This window comes from Helianthus annuus, chromosome 17 (assembly GCF_002127325.2).
Source record: "Helianthus annuus cultivar XRQ/B chromosome 17, HanXRQr2.0-SUNRISE, whole genome shotgun sequence".
NCBI classification, from domain to species: Eukaryota; Viridiplantae; Streptophyta; class Magnoliopsida; order Asterales; family Asteraceae; genus Helianthus; species Helianthus annuus.
The window spans coordinates 20,825,208-20,843,413 of record NC_035449.2 but is presented as its reverse complement, the minus strand read 5'-3'; the positions used below and the strand labels follow the sequence as shown (position 1 = coordinate 20,843,413).

Here is an 18,206-nt window from a genome sequence, read left to right as displayed (position 1 = left end):
AACCACGTCTATGATCATGGGACACACGAACCCTTGGTCATGTATCTAATTTTACTTCTCTAATATACCTTTTTACATTAATACACATGTAAATGCATGTTTAATACGACATTCACTAGAGTGTGACCCTTTTGTTCGCATGTCAACATATGTCCTGCCCTTTTATTAAGGAATCATGGTAATACATATGGTTTGTTTTTGTACAATCATGGAGAATTTGGCTAAGCTAAAAATAGAAGTTGAACATGTTACTATGAATAAGGTCTATAGCCCATTAATTTTATAGCTTGCATTTTACACACGTACCGTTACATTCATACAATGTTTTCCAATTTAATTATGTATGAAATTATTTTTTCATAGTGTTTGATAGGGGTGTGCACGGTTCAATTCGGTTCGGTTATTAGCATTATCGTAACCGTAACCGAAGTCATCTATTAATCGGTTCGGTTAATTCGGTTAATTTTTTGGTTTTCGGTTCGGTTCGGTTAATTTCGGTTAATAACCAATTCAAAGAAGGGCTAGTTTTCTTGCTTAGAAATACATGTAATTGAGGTATAAATACATGAAATAGATGTATAAATACATGAAATGGATGTATAAATAAATGAAATGGAGGTATAAATGCATGAATAGATGTTTAAATACATAAAATGGAGATATAAATAAATGAAATGAAGGTATAAATAAATGAAATTGAAGCATAAATAAATGAAATAGAGGTATTATTACATGAAATGAAAGTATAAACCATGAAATACATGAAATAGAGGTATAAAAGCTAGAAATATAGAAAAAAATAAATGATTCGGTTTGGTTCGGTTAATTTCGGTTAACCGATGGTAAAAAAATATTCGTTAACCGACTTTCGGTTAATTGGGTTTCGGTTAATTTCGGTTCGGTTTTGTCGGTTTTCGGTTCGGTTTCGGTTAACGGTTCGGTTATTGCACACCCCTAGTGTTTGATTAAAAATTAAACAAATGAGTAAAATGCACCTATAGTCCCCAACTTTTGGAAATTACACCGGCGTTCCATGTGGTTTGACAGTTTGTTACTCGGATAGTCCCTGGAGTGGATGCCCGTTAGTTTTCTTCGTTAAATCTATGTTAAATGACAAAATTACCCTCACACACACATAAAATATACACACTTACGCATTTTTCTCTCTCCCTTTCTTTATTTACAGAAAGCCATTACCACTGCCAACACCACCGTGGCATCACCATCACCTCCACCAACCACTGTCATCACCACCTTCCACCACCACCGTTACAACCACCTCCCACCACAACTACCACCGTTTACCACATCCCCTTCTCCACCATCGTCATCCACCTCCCCTTCCCTACCTTCGCCACCCACCGTCACTACCGTAGAGAAGAGATATGTGGGGTGGAACCTAAACAATGCAGATTCATTGGCTTATCTTGTTGTGTGTCACTGTTAACCACCGGGTTTTGTTTGTTGCCCCAAATCGATTTGATTTTTAAAAACTAGGGTTTCGTTGGTTTGATTTCATGGAAGGAAATAGGGATTCGTTGTCGGTTTGATGGTGGTTGGTATTGTGGCGTTGGGGATGGTGACAACTGGTGTGGTTACGGGGGGTGGAGGCAGGTAGTGATGGCAGCGTTTGATGGAGGTGGTGGTGATGTGGGATGCACAACTATTTGGTTTTATGTACAGATAAGGAATTTTTCAAAGGCTTTATTCGTTTAACTTTTCTATCTAGTTTTTTTTTCCTTTCAATTCTAAGCCTAACAATTGTGCATTATTACACTATATAGTTGTTGGTTTTCATCTTGAATCATGTATGATCATCAAAAGCTAAGTCTGTTAATGATTTGGTTTGTATGTTTGTTCTCTCATCAGTTGCTAAGGATGATTGATGGGGTGTGTTGAATTTTAAGGAATTTGTGGCATTTTTGTCCGTGTTTAGTTCGCGTGCCACATTACATCATAAAGAAATGGTGGTGGGTGTTCGGTGGTGGAGGGGAAACGATGGTGGTGGCCGGTTGTTTATAAGGGATGGGTGAATAAAGTGGGCCCATATTTTTAATAATCCATATTGGTTTTTTTTATTTTTTACATCTAGGGGTAAATAAGTAATTTCAGATGGACTTAACAGAGAAAACTAACCTCCATCCACTCCAGGGACTACCCGAGTAACAAACTGTCAAACCACATGGACCACCGGTGTAATTTCCAACAGTTGGGGACTATAGGTGTTACTTTACAAAACCACATAGACCATCTAGGCATTTTATTCTAAACAAATTTTCAAAGTTACATGAAAATAATGCATGCAAATTTATATCCACTTTAGATAACGCCAATCAACATCTTATATTTTAGTCATGTTACTTTATAAACGACTTACACATATCGGAATATTAGAAGATAATGATTATAAGTGGTTAGGGTATACGGGGTGTCATCGGTGACCCCCATCGGTGACCCAAGATCCCGGTCGGCGAGAACACCGCCATCGACGCGGTGAGTAGAGAGAGGAGAGAGGAACGGTGGCGGCTCACCGAAGAGAGAGGGAGGAGAGAGAGAGGAGCGGTCCAATCACAGCTTTTCTTTCTTTTTTTTTTTTTTTAAAAAAACCAATTCACCTAAGACCATGTGTAGTGGTAACTTGTTATAATGCCCACACCATGGGGCATTATCCGACACGTGGCAACCCAGTCAGCATGGGGCATTATAGCATAAAGTGGTGTAGTGGGGATAATGCCCCTTTCAATCCTTAAAAAAAAAACAAAAAAACAAAGTGATTTCTCATTGGTGGGTCAACTCAAGTCATACCTCTAACAAGTGCAAAATGGCGTTATAATTATAATGCCCAAGCAAATTTTTTTCCCCCATAATGCCCCATAATGCCCTATGTAATGGAAGAGTGGGCGTTTTTTTTTTTTGTTATAATGCCCCATAATGCCCCACTACACATTGTCTAATAGGGGAGTGCCGCCATCAAAAATGGGTATTAGGGGAGTGTTAGAGGGGAGTTGACATGGCACTTTGTGGTTGGTTGTGTGTAAGAGGGGGGACTCACCTAAGAGGTGAGCACCCCTTACACCCTTAGACTTGCTGACACTATACTTAGGGTGTACGGGGCGTCTTCGGTGAGGGTGTTCGGTGAAGGCTTTCCCCGATCGGGAACACCGCCGCCATCCCTGCGGGGTCCCGAATCGGGGTTGATTTTGGGTGGTGGTTCACCGATGTAAATTTTGCGTGGATCGAGGAGATGACCGTTGAACGGTCGACTTTTTAATAAAAAAAAATCACTTTTTTTAAACTAATATAAATACCCAACTCATTCTCACCCTTTTTTTATACACAACCCATCTCATTCTCTATATTTTTTTAAACTCTCCAACCACAACCATTTCACTTTTTATTTTTTATACTCTCCAACCAAACCCCCTCCACTTTTTATTTTTTATACACCGAGCAATGGAGAACCGACCCCGCGAGGCCAAGAAAAAAACTAAGGGACAGGTCTCGAAACCGTCTCGAGATGGTTCGAGCGGTGCAAATGCTCAACCACAACCCCCTTTCGGATACACTTCACAACCCCCGTTTTTTTTCCCACAACCTCCACACCCCTCGTTTTACAACACCCAACAACCCAATTTCGGCTATTTTCAAAATTTGCTATCAATGGACGCTCCTCCTCAATCCCCCGCCTTCGACCCATATGCTTATCGTTCTCCACAAGTTCCTTCTACACGAGGAAATGTCGAACGTCCTCTACCTATTGACGAGGACGATGAGGTAGTGCCCGAAACTCAAAATTTGGGCGACGACGACGAGGAATATGAATATAATGTGGACGAAGACGCGGGTAACGAAGAAGACGAGGCTCGAGAAAAAAAAGGGAAAACGGTGAGCGAAAAATGGACAAAAGAACAAGAAGAGGCGTTGGCGAAGGCGTGGGTACATTGTTCTACCAACAAAAAAAAGGGCAATCAACAAAGTCGCGAAAGTTTTTGGGGTAAAATTTTAGAGCACTTTAACAAAACTATCGGTGGAAGTAACCGGACCGTTCATCAAGTACGGTCTAAATGGAACCCGATGCATTCGAAAATAAACTTTTTCAACGGCCTATACCAACAAGCGGTAAAAATTATATTTTTTTTAACATTGCATATTTTTTATTTTTTTTCTAAGTTCATACTTTTTTAACACTTTATAATTTTTTTTATTTTATAACATGTAGGATCGCACACGAGCAAGCGGATGTCAAGATCTCGACGTGATGAAAATCGCGTTAAAAGAATTTAAGGAAAGATTTCCAAGCGGTTTTCAACACATCGAGGCGTGGGAGGTCGTTCGAAAACACGAGAAATGGGCCCAAGTCCCATTGATGGGCGAGGAAGGTGAAGGTTCGGCACATAAAAGAAAGCCCGTTGACGTAGACTTTTCAATACCGGATATGAACGAAGATCCCTCGCCACAAAGAGCACAACGGCGAGACAAGCGTCAAGCTACATCGTCCGAGGGAAGCTCGGCCGAGTTGGCGGCACAATTCAAAGTGTACACCGCCATGAAAGAAGCGAAGCAAGCGGTAGAATTGGAGGCGATCGAATTGAGGAAAAAAAGAGAGTCGAAGGCTCGCGAGCTCATATCGGCACAACTCGAGACGATGAAAAACTACAATTACGATCGAGATATGAAAACCTTCCTTAAGCCGCACGACGATGTTCCGCCAAGTATGTTGCCGATCATCCTCGCCCGAAAGCGAGAAATCGCTAACAAGTACGGGTGGCCATGCGATTTCTAAAATTTTAATTTTCTAGTTTTAATGTAATTTTTATTTTCTACTTTGAATGTGTTTTTTTTCTAGTTTGAATGTGTTTTTTTTTTCTAGTGACGATGTATTTTTTTTTTTTAAATTTAATGAAATGTCTTTTATATAATTTTTAAACATCCATAATTTTACCAAAAAAAAAAATTAATTTTGAACTCACCTAATAGGGGAGTGCCGCCATTAAAAATCGGTATTAGGGGAGTGTATTAGGGGAGTTGACATGGCACCATGTGATTGGTTGTGTGTAAGAGGGGGGACTCACCTATTAGGTGAGCACCCCTTACACCCTTATTGCTAGAAGGGATATGGTCTTTATCTCGATATTGAAAACAATGTCAATCAACAACTATTTATGTTGAGCTATATCACTCTACAGCCTTGATTATATAAAGATAATATAAATATCAGGTTGTTCAAAACTGATTACACTTTAGATGATGTTTCCTCATCATCGTTATAAACCTATGATACAACCAAGTAAGCACGGCAAAGGCTTTAGCCAAATGAGTGTGATTGAAAAAATATTCATCAAAATCCGAATCGATTACTTTCCAGATAAGCTCTAGGGATATTGTATGAGGCAAGAATTAGGCTTGTAAACTAAAACGATTGCATCTTAAAATTTTTATTTTAGTATTCTTATTTTAATTTGTATTTGATATTGAGACGTGTAACGGAATAAGTTTGTTTGACATGGTTTGTATTTGATATTTAGATCGGCAGCAAGTTGAGTTTATTTAACATTTTTCTTGGTTCATATTTGTTATTAAGATCGGAAATAGGGCAAGTTTTTAATGTTTTTTTATATTTTCAAATTTCTTATTCCCTTTATAAGTTATTTGGAAAAATTCTTTTAGTTTGTATTTTACGTGTTCTTATGTAGTTCAAAGGGTGTGAAAAAAAAATAAAAACGAAGATAATGAGTTAGTTAAGAAAATACGAGTATAATCAGTTGGTTGAAGAATTATTTTAAAATAAAAATGTATAATGAATTAGTTAAAAGATAAATGTTGGGATAACAATGGGTTAGTGTTAATTGTAAAATATAATCATTTCTAACTCCCTAGTTTTGATACTTATTGAAATTAATGTGTTGTGAAATTAAATTGTTGATTAAGGATGTACATGTACCATATACATATCCCAATACACTTACTGGGTCACTACGAATAAAGATTAAAAATCACATACAACAATAATGGTAAAAATCAAGCCTACATGTCTGGAGTTGTGAAAACCGACAATGAAACATGAAGATTAAAGCCTAATTGTAAATCAGATTAATTGAGAATCTAAAGTGATCATAAATTTGGTTTTTAAATAATATGAGATTGGATTGAAAAATATTCATGATGATTTCCGAAGATATTTTATAAACCTTGATTGTATTTTTACAAAAAGCAAAATGTCACAAAGTTTTATAAAATGCTTTTGAATTTTGAAATCTAGTTGATGGAATGTATTAAATGGAGAGTGCTTTCAATTGAATCCTCATTGAAAACAAAAATAGATTTTAAATGGTTAAAGACAAAACAATCTGGGAAAACATATACACCCTTTACAAATTACAAAAGTAAATTTTACCATGCTAAACTTAATCCAAAGCAACCAAGTCAATTGGACTTTTGTTGAGCTTCAAAATCTAATGGAAAAGTGAGAAAACGGGTTAGGATGGATGAATATGGCTATACATAACTATCACAATACAAACAAACAAACAAACAAAACAAGGTTGCCTTGGCATTCGACAACGATTAATCAACCATGGGAACAACCGTCTAGAGGTCAAAAGACCCTTGTCTTGTTTTTGTGTTGTGCCTACAAATAGAAGCCTCTCAATCCATTGTAACTAACTCGTTTTGCTCTAAACACTTTCATATACATACCTAGTACGTATTTCTTTAGTTCCCTTGATATTCAAACATCAAATTGAAGAGAAATTTCCAAACTATAAATTACCAAAGTTTTGTTGCTTTAATAGTTGTAAGATGTGTATTGGGTGTTTTTCAAAAAAAATTTTGCATTTTTAACTTTTAACCCAAAAGTTTTTGTGTTTCTCATTTTAAACCCTTTGACATTTTTAGTTTTAACCCAAAGTTTTTCAACTTTTCAATATAACCCCAACACTTTCTTATTTTCAACTTTGGTCTCTTATACTTTTTATCTTTCGCAAGTTTTTCGTTTTACGTTTCGTTCTAAATTTTGCGAGTCAACACGCAACAACGTGCGTGTAGGGTGTAACGTTTTGTCGTCTGTTTTCCCTGTTTGACAGTCCAGTCGCAGCGCGTCTATTTTTCCCACGTTTAAAAGTTCATCACAACGCGCGAATCCTAGATCGACTTAGTTATTTTTTTTACGTTTTACGTTTCTATATAATTTCTTCGCATTAACACGCCGCGATTGAGGTGCGTGGTGCAACGATTTTACGTATGTTTTTTGTTCGGTGTTATTTTTTACTTTTTTTTTATTTTATTTACAAGCTCTTCTGATGTTGGTGTTCGTTGGCAGTGGTTTTGCATTAGTGCTACTTGGCACAATTTTACTAACGTATTTAACCTATTAAGTTTTTTTACTAATAATTTGTTTCGAGTTTACCGTTATACCTCCTTTACTTAAGAAAACTATTTTTTTTTCACGTGCATAGTTTGATGTACATGCCTATATAAATTCGATTTTCTCTACGTGTTGACGTAAACTTTTTCTGGAAACGAGTTAGGTCAAATATAATATGTTTTCGTTTAAAAAAAACATTTTTACGTGCCTATTTTTATAGGTGGCGTTGAGTTCAATCAAATACGTCGAAACACGTGTTTTCATATGGTTAACGCATCACATAACGTTTGTACTAATCTATTCGATGTTTATGATGTATCGCGCCGCAACGCGCGCGTGTCTTACTGCTAGTTCATGATCAAATATCAATAGCAAAATAGAAGAGTTGTGCTACAACTTCCAATATCCAAGCTTTGTTTTGTAATAGTTTGGTGAACAATACAACTGTATTAGTAAGTAATGTGTGAGCGGTAATTACTATAGTTAGTGATTTTGTGAGAGAGGTGATCACTACTTCTTCAGATTAGTGAAACTTAGTGAAACGTAGAAGGTGATCACTACCTTTGATTAGTGAAATGAAGAAGGTGATCACTACCTTGGATTAGTTAAACACTGTTAGATGATCACAATCATGCTAAGTGAAATGTTTGTAAATCGGTGATATCTTTCGTTCAAGACACACGTTTAGTTGAGCAACATTATATAATCCATTCCTTAAACTCTTTGCTTACTTGCGTTAATTGATTGTTGGGTTTCAAACAAGTGTTAATCCTTCAAAGTTAGCTCTTAATCAAGGGAATTTAAAGAAACCCTATTCACCATCCCCTATCTTCCACTTTCTACAATATATATGACGAGTTGACTAATGAAAATAAAAACATAATAAAAAGTATGATAAGTTGTAAAAAAAAAACTAATTTTGGTAGATACTCTTAAAACCACACTCATTTAATAAAATATTTTTTGGCCACACCAATCAACATAGTAATTGGTTGACATCCATTTTGTGTTAGATATTTTAGTGTAATCGGGATTGACTTGGTGATCAAAGCTAATAATAATACACATCAAGCAAGTTAGGAGGTATGGGAGTGCACGTTTGTTTGAGTTATTATAATTCGAAGTGTACGAGCGAAGCCCGTACTCTACGGGGGTTCTAAGGGGGCAACGCCCCTTGGCGGGGGTCCGGGGACAGCGCCACTGAGAGCAGGGTCCAAGGGGCGGCAGCCCCTAGCGGGGTCCAAGGGGCAGAGCCCTTGGCTGGGGTCGAGCTGCATCAGAAAAATTTATTTTATGGAAATTGTCACATTTTCGAAATGATTAAAAATGGCAGTTTTTGGCAAGTTTTGTCTGAAAATAGAGATAATTGCCATTAGCCAGTTTACATCCCAAAAAACCCAAAATTCGTAGACAGTTTTTTGGTTGCATTCCTGGTTCAGACAATTCACAGACAAAAACATACCCTTGTTTAATTCTCGAAAATCAGAGTTGTATCCAATTGAATTATTTGGGTGAACCACCGAAATAATTTGATCTGAGAGTGATGACACGCCTCACTGATCATCCGGTAATCTGAAAATTCCCCAACATTTTGTTACCATATGTTCGATCTGTGTGCACTTTACACATCGTCGATGTACATATTAAAGAAGTATTTAAGGTTGCGAAGTCTTAGGTGCTTGTTCCCCAAATATCGTTCTTTGGTTTTGAAGTTGCAAAAATCCACTGAGAGGTTTACCTGGAGCATCATAGCAACCTAGGAGATGGACTGAGCACACTTAGTCTTCTTCAATCTGCATGAACCTGAACACGTCAATGAGAACTCATCAGAAGGGGTCAGAGATCGGAGTCTTTGGACCACCATCTGACACTCAAGTCAATACATCATTTATCATAATCAATATAAACATACATACATAGTATTTTAGAGTAAATAGAGAGGTTGGAGAGCAGTGGCGCCCCCATAATTTTTTTTATAGGGGGCGAAAACATTTAAGGGTCGTTTGTCTATAGTTAAATATTAATAAAAACTTCTGATCCATTTCGGGTCGGGTTTAGTCGTGTCGAGTCGAGTCGAATCGATTCGGGTCACATACAAAAAGAAAGATAACACCCAAGTGAAATGTTGAAATTATTATGCATAAAACAAAGTTATGTATAAAAATTCCGAAATATAACAAAAAAAAACCTATTTATAAAATAAAGCTTGTATATAACTTATTAATCAAACCAACTAATAAACAAATAATTGCACTTATTATGTATAGTTATATATAATTGAGTTAAAGAAAAAACATGGTACATTTTTTAATGGGTTTACACACGTAGATAGGAGAGTATCATTTTGTTTTATATAAAGAAAAGCAGAAGTTAAAACTACATGTTTATCTTCAATTTTCCATGGAAGTTAAAATAACCCTTAAAGCGTATAACTTTCAATCACTGGCTAACCGGAAAATTTTTTATAATGCAATTTTTTAGTGTTGCCCCTGCTCCCCACTATTAGTGGGGATCAGAGGCAACAGAGGTGCTTAGCTGAATTTTCAAGGGGTGCGATCAAGATTTTTGTCCAAAAAATACACTAATATTCTTCCTTCAAGGTGTGCGCCCGCTCATTCACCGGATAGTTTAGGTCGTAGAAGAGTACAAGTACATGGAGTAATTCTTTTGTGAGAATGAACAAGCAAAAATAATTTAAAAAAAAAAAAAAAAAGCCCTCCTAACGGGAATTGGGTTCCCTTAAGAGATGGGGTGGACTAAACCCATTGTAAATTCATGAGCTGGACCCAAACATATTGGGTCAGCCAAATCAGAGGCTACATCTTCAAGTTTACTTTTACATCAAATATGTTTTTATTGATTCATCATATTTCACCTTAAGCAAGCCTTATAATTTTCTTCTCACATTCACCTTAAACAAGCATTATAATTTTCTTCTCATATGACGTGATCAAGAATAGCAAAAACAATGCAATATTTTTCTTGGTGGTCATCAATCACTCATTTTCATTGTCATCTTCGTATAAAAAGATAAAAGGTTTTATTAAAAAATAAAATACTTTTCATATTTATAGTAAAAGACGGTAGATGTATGACAAAAGGATTGAGAAATAAAAAGTTTAACATGGTACATCATACATGTTCGCATTTTTAATCGTTACTATACTGATTACGTATTTAAACAAAAATACTTTATTGACATATAATTTGCATTAACTTTATAATTCTTTGATTTTCTTAACACCCAATGGAATTATTAATTAGTTTAACTATAGATCAACTTTTCCTTGTCAATTTACATCAAGATAGAAGGTAAATGGATAACAACCTGCGCCGCTACGACGCTTCCCATTTTTTAATAGCAAAACTAAGTCTTTTAAAAACTACGTCCATAGATCTAGGGGTCATAACATTACTATGCATGACCTTTTGAACTCGCCTAAGTAAGTCCACAACCTCTGATGCAAGGAAACCAAAAGTATCAAAAGCAAATAAGATAAACACATGCTGGTGGTCAAGTCACACTTCTCGTGTTTGATCACTTTGTCCGAAGCAACCTTTAAAACAGTCTGACCCACCATGAAAGCAAACACTCTTTATTGATACAAGAATATTGTTTTTGAAACAAACAGTCTTTTCACATTGTCAATTGTAGTTGTACGTGACTTTATTACTCAACCTTATGACTTGTGTAAAATAAATGGTCTAAGCTTTTAACACACGGATTATAACCTAGTTATACTCATATAATAATAGTTATATCATTACATCCAAGTTAAATAAATTCGAAACTAAATGGCCGGTATAAAACAAACATGTCGAACAAATTACAGGAAACAAATAATAGTCGTTTGTACTGCTAGCTATAAATGATTGTTTATATAATATAGCAAACTGAAATACTTTCATTTGGAATATGTAATTGGCCACTGTGGATGTATGAATATATATTTGAAAATGCCTGTAATTAAACCACGTAGGTTGTCTTCGATGAACTAGTGGATTCTTTCCGGCGTATATATTATTAGCTTCGTATTGATCGTCAGTCGTCACCTTTTTTGTAGGTTATCTTCTAGGCCGGTTGCTTAGTGAAGTGAACCTTTTTATTGTTAAAACCAATGTGTTAAAAATCAAACCGGAGGGTTGGTGTTGGGGGCGTTATCAACCCTCTTCACGCCCTTATAATTTCCCATTACACATGGCCTTAAGACCATGCGTAATGAGCATTATAGGGCCGTGAGGGGATTGATAACGCCCCCTACACCGCCCTCATGGGCGTTATAGGGGCATGAAGTGGGAAGGGGCGTTTCTAGTATAATGCTCAATAGAGAGAAATAAAATTAGAATGTAATGGTTGAAATGACATTAAAAGGTTTTAACCATTGCACGATTTTTAAGGGCGTCATAATGCTATAACGCCGATATGATGGATGGCTTAATTAAAGGGAGATCCTAGGTTCAAATCGGGACAATAAGTGATATTTAAATAAATTGTTTAAAGTAGTGTAGAAGTAAGATTTACCGTTGATAAAAAAAACATAAACTTTTTTTCCAGTACTCAACCATGGTTTCCCTGTCCCAATCCTTATACGAAACCATTAGGTGTTTGGGTAATTTTGAGTAACGAACAAAAATATGAGAAAACTTAATTCCTCAAACCATAGGGACTTAAAGTGAAAATTACCCATCAATAAAGATTAAAGAGTGTCATTCCATTCTTCATTACAACCACAAATTCTTATATCTTTCAAAAGCCTAAGCAGCATGTTTGGACTGTGTAGTGGTGTTGGGATGGCGGTGGCAACGGTGGTGGTGGTGGTGGGTGTGTTTTCATGGAGGGTTTTCGATATGGTGTGGTTGAAACCAAAGAAGATGGAGAAGTGTCTAAGAGACCAAGGACTCAAGGGAACCTCCTACAAGTTGTTATATGGAGATGTTAAGGAGATGGTGAAAATGATAACCGAAGCATATCGCAAGCCCATAAACTTGAATGATGATATCGTGCCCCGAGTTTTGTCATTTTTTCATAGTGTTGTTACCACTCATGGAAGTTAGTTCAGTTGATCATTCTTTTATGTTAACCAACCAAGGTTATATTTCACTTGTCAATATGTTATGGATAGGTAAGAATTGCTTTACATGGATGGGACCAAGGCCTATACTACACATATCCGATCCAACAATGATAAAGGAGATTTTAGGAAACTATGAAGCCTTTCAAAAGCAAAGAGGCGGAAACCCATTAACGAGTTTGCTAGCAAAAGGACTGGTGGACGTTGAGGGTGATCAATGGGTGAAACACAGAAAGATCATTAATCCCGCCTTTCATGTCGAAAAGCTTAAGGTTTTGCTTATTTTGTTATATATTCATTGTTAGAGTAACTTAGATGATTAATCTCATTGTTTTGTTATAATAGCATATGGTGCCGGCTTTTTATGTGAGTTGTGATGAGATGATTAGCAAATGGGAAGAAACATTAAACGGAAAAAGATCGTGTGAAATGGATGTGTGGCCGCATCTTCAAACAATGGCCGCTGATGTAATTTCACGCACAGCGTTTGGTAGTAGCTATGTAGAAGGAAGAAAGATTTTTGAACTTCAACATGAACAATCCGAGCTAGTTATAACCGCTTTTCAGTCTATTTATATTCCAGGATCACGGTTAGTATATATACATTTTTTCCAAAAAGTTTTTTTAGTTTAAAAAACACATCTAATGTTTCTTTCTTCATCTTTACAATTATATGTAGATTTCTACCAACGAAAAGCAACAAGAGGATGAAAGCAATTGCCCGCGAAGTAAAGGGTTTGGTAAAGAATATTATTGATAAGCGAGTGGCGGAGGGGGGAAATAGCAAGGACGACCTCTTGGGCATACTCTTGGACTCTAATAATAAAGAAATAAAGCAACATGGACATAACAAATTTGGACTCAGTATTGATGATGTCATTGAAGAATGTAAACTCTTCTATTTTGCAGGCCAAGAAACTACAGCAAATTTGCTTGTTTGGACTATGATTTTGTTAGGCCAACACATAAATTGGCAAGATCGCGCTAGGGAAGAAGTTTTAAAGGTTTTTGGAGATAGAAAACCAGATATTGAGGGGTTGAATCAACTTAAAATTGTAAGTTTTTCCTTTTGTAGAAAAATAAACACTCTCATGTCATGCATGTTCCTTTCCTTAATATGTTACTATTTTGTTTTATAGATCAACATAATCTTCCTCGAGGTTCTTAGGTTATACTCTCCGGTGGTAGGAATGGCCCGAATGATTCATAAAGAAACCAAACTAGGAAACATCACTTTACCTGCCGGAACACTCATGCAAGTGCACACAATGCTTACACATTATGATCCTACTATATGGGGCGACGATGTAAAGGAGTTCAAACCAGAAAGATTTTCACAAGGCGTGTCAAAGGTGACCAAGGGACAAACTGCGTTTATCCCGTTTGGAGGGGGTCCACGTGTATGTATAGGACAAAATTTTGCTATGTTGGAAGCAAAAATGTCGCTCGTTATGATTCTGTCACGCTTCTCATTTGAGCTCTCGCCTTCGTATTCACATGCTCCGTATACTATCATCAGTCTTCAACCTCAATTTGGTGCACATTTAATTTTGCATAAACTCTAGTGATTACGGCTAGCTACACTGTTCTTTATGGCTAAAGCATTTGAAAATAATTTTGTAGTTTACACTTACACCATATATCAGGCATTTTGCTTGTATACTTATCTCATTCCATAAGTGGTAACGTCACTAGGATCATTATATCATTGTTAAATCAAAATTTGCCACCTTCCTAGTTTAAGATTTGGCAGTATCTTAAATGATGATAAATTTGCCTTTTTGTTATCGAACTTTCATCGTATGTTGTTTTTCGACAAAGAAAAACATATAGATGATATTTTAATATGCAAAATAACTAAATAATACCAAGTCTTAATGTATAAAGTTTAAGCTTAACTTGTTAATAATTTTAATTATTAAGCTGGACTCGTTTGTGATTTATTAAATGTCTATTAGACCATAGCCAATGCAAAGCATTTAGCTTATATTTGGCTTTTGTGGATTTAGCATTTGAGGGGGAATGCATTAGAGTGATTTGCATTTGAGTGGAACGATTTTAGAGAAGAAAGATGTATTTGGTGGGATGGTGGTCACTATGTTTGTTTTGTATTTATTTTATTCTTTTCTAGTTTTAATTTATTTCAATATGCATAAATAAACTGTACACTGTAAGCTTTAGTGATTTTTATATCGTTTTTTTTCATTTCAAATACAGTAATTGGGCAAAATAACAAAAAAAAAATATTTTAAAACATAAGTTTATTTATGCTACTTTAATAAAAAATAAAACGCCCCGCTTGCGGTATGCGCATATAATGTATATATGTGTGGGCCATCGGGGGGCAAAAGTGAAAGTGCACTAATTTTAACGTCATTTTACTAATTTCGTGAAAATAACATTAAAAGCCGAGGACGGTTAATCATGCATCATGTGGTAGTGTTGATAGCTGAAAGACAAAAGGGTACATGCTCTAATCGGTCTTTGTCCTAATTGCTGAGTGTTATGTGCCTTATGTCCAAGGCTTGATGCAAAACTACTATCGAGCCGGGGGTCTCACTGGAAGCAGTCTCTCTATTCCTACGGGGTAGAGGTAAGGCTGTCTACATCTTACCCTTCTCAGACCCTACCTTTGCTTTGCTATTGGTAGGATTTACTGAGTATGATGATGGTGACTTTAATAAAAAATAATACAAAAGTTTAAGATATGTATAAATTAATGTTCGTGTTTAGAAGTTTAATTTTTTGTTTTTATAACTTTCGATATAAATAATGCGAAAATAAAAAAATGTAAATTGATAGAAATAACTTAATTATCAAAAATAAATTAAAAGTGGTGATGATGTGGAAATATAAGAATTAGGAAAGATGTTTGTAGGATTGGGAAGAAAATATGTAGTATATTTGTGAAAATCTGATATAACAGCTGAGTAGACACATTTGTGAATGCATTTATCACCTTGCATTGGTAATGATATTAGTCATTTATAACAACATATGCATTATAAGATATTTTTAACATAACTTTATCATATGAAATAAAAACAATTATATTTATATAAATACAAGACTCGTTTAAGCTCGCGAGGTTAGTCAAATTCAGAATGTGAAGCTCGGGTTTGTTTATTATATTAACTTCAATTTAGGTTCGAGTTTGTTTAAACTCGTAATGATTAATCAACTTTTAATGAACCAATCTTGAATAACTTATTTTCTCGTTTACAAACCAAATATTATCCAGGTACACGCATAGGAATTAACTGAACTTTGAACAAACTGTTTTTCTTGAATGAAAAGTTTTCCGGTAATTTTGATAAAAGTTTAGCCAGAAAATTAATAGTGTTATAATTTGAACTTTTCTTTAAAATTCGTACTGATAAATTTATCTTTTTAAGTTACCAACTGCGTTTGACTTTAAAATTCTCAAAAGGTTCGCACCAATTTGACGTTTAGTGAAATTGTTCCAAAAATATAATATTAAAATAATGACACATGTTTGGTAGTAAGACACGTTTTTTGACGATGCGAAATTGTTAATGATATGCATTATAATAAAAGTTTGATAAACATAATGCAAAACCTCCCTATACAGTGAGTTTAATCTAAATTAAATAATGAATATAAACAACCATTTCTTTTTTGTTTTACTATTTTATTTTAAACGAGAATGGTGAAGTGAATCATGTGTCATTACCCTATATATTACCCTATATATTAATAAAGGAATGCTTTGAACAATATTTTATATATACTGTATTATATTATAATAAAATATTATAATAATTGTTTTTCTCTTTACACCCTATATATTAATAAAGGAATGTTGGAAAATAAGTGAAAATAGCATTTTCACAAATATAGGAAAATGATTTTTTCCTATTTTGGACTAGAAATAAATATAATAAAATGAGCGGGTTTTATGTATTTATTTATGGGTTTGTGTTCTATGTTGGAAGAGCTTCGCAACGAACTAAACCACGTCCAAAACCGAGCTAAGATGAATGAGATATCGATGCTCAAAGTTGGGTGTTTGGAACATTCAATGTTGAAACTAAAGGGAAAGTAGCACCTTGTCCCACATAGGAGGAGAGATGGAACTTAAATGGGTATTTAAGGTGGAACTCTCCATCCTTATTGTTTCATGGAAGCACACACTAGTGTCCTCGCGAAGGGTGCGGAGCACCCTAACTCGCACTCGCACTCGCCCACGCTCGCTCGCTCGCTCGCGCGCGCGTGGCGTGGGCGATGAGGCGCAATGTGGCGCACTTTGCACTTCGCACGCTCGCATCGCCGAGAGCCGCCTTTGTATTATTGATCGCGCGAGCGTGGTAAAGCACAAGGGTTGCAAGGACCAAGTGGTAGGTGATGCGGCGCATGACGTGGCAGTCATGCGCATGCGCGCGCGGGTACACGAGGCGCGCGGTTGGGCGCATGGTGCATGGGTCCTGCTGTGTCGTGCGCGGCTTTGTATTTTTGACCGCGCGCGCGTGGTAAAGCACAAGGGTTGCAAGGACCAAGTGGTAGGTGATGCGGCGCATGACGTGGCAGTCATGCGCATGCGCGCGCGGGTACACGAGGCGCGCGGTTGGGCGCATGGTGCATGGGTCCTGCTGTGTCGTGCGCGGCGCACAGAGTGAGCCAATGCGGCGCGACTGTGTGGCGCGCACGTATAGGCTCACAGGTGACGTGGCGCACGCCGCATGGCAGTGAGCCAAGAGGCCGCACGCCGCATGGCAGTGAGCCAAGATGCCGCACCGCGCATGGGCGCGCGCGCAGAAGCTTCCAGCGTTGAATGACTAGGCAGTTTCAGTCCAGCTTCGTAACTGACGAGTTAATAGGCTTTGACTGAGAATTAAATGACGTATTAAATTGCATTGAAGACGTTTAATGCAATTTAAACCTCTCATTTAATTCGTTTTGACTGTTTCAACCTAGGAGCTGTATAAATACAGCTCCGTACCCACTTCAGAAGTACACCAGCAACAACAGCTTATGAAAACTACATTCCTCCTACTTCTAATCATCTTCTCCTTGCAGCTTTCAAGGTAACCTTCGGGTTGTAGGCGAATTCCGGCAGTACCACTGCTCCGGCTGTTGTACCCTGGGAAACAAAACGAGTACTCTTGGGAGACTCGGAATTTGTTTTAAGGGAAGCGTGTTGAACACGTGCCTCAGTCCAACTCTGCTTCTACCCCATTCTTGTATTTTGCTTATTTCAGTTGTAATAGTAATAGTTTTTCCAGCTTTCTTATTTCTTTGTATTGTAATCAATTAAATAAAATTTGTTTTATTTTAATTATTTACGCGAACGGTTCCTACAATCTTAAAACAAATTTTTAAAAACCGTTCGTGTAATCAAAACCATTCTGTTTGTGATTCAAACCAGTTTTGATTTCACTCAGTTTGTGTTTTAAAAACAGATTTTTTTTTTGTTTTCTTCTTCAAAGGAGCGACTTTGGTTGAAAACAATTTTGCTTACATCAGAATTGTCCTATAAATTTGCTAAAACTTTCTGACTTGGTCTTCAAAGTTGGACTTAGAAGCCAATCAGTAAGTTCTAATTGTTAAAATTTTCTGTTTTGGTCTTCAAAGTTGGACTTAGAAGCCTAAACAGTAAATTTGCGGTAAAAATTAAAATTTAATTGTTTACTTCTGGTTTTTGCGTAAATCAGAATTTTTTTGACTAAACTTTTAATATTTTAATTTTTTCAGCATGTCAAACGAAACTGTCAACGTCAACAACACCACAAATGTTGTGACGGGAAACCCCC

The 18,206-nt window shown here is 36.4% G+C and overlaps 1 protein-coding gene across 1 annotated transcript; it reads left to right on the top strand.

The window, feature by feature from the left end:
* Positions 1–12,121: 12,121 nt before the first annotated feature.
* On the top strand, positions 12,122–14,097 carry LOC110923822 (cytochrome P450 CYP72A219). The gene is made up of 5 exons (XM_022167878.2): positions 12,122–12,413; positions 12,487–12,707; positions 12,781–13,025; positions 13,115–13,490; positions 13,575–14,097. Exons 1-5 carry the CDS (start codon positions 12,128–12,130, stop codon positions 13,998–14,000), a joined length of 1,554 nt encoding a protein of 517 aa, XP_022023570.2. The 5' UTR covers positions 12,122–12,127; the 3' UTR covers positions 14,001–14,097.
* The last annotated feature ends 4,109 nt before the right edge of the window (positions 14,098–18,206 follow it).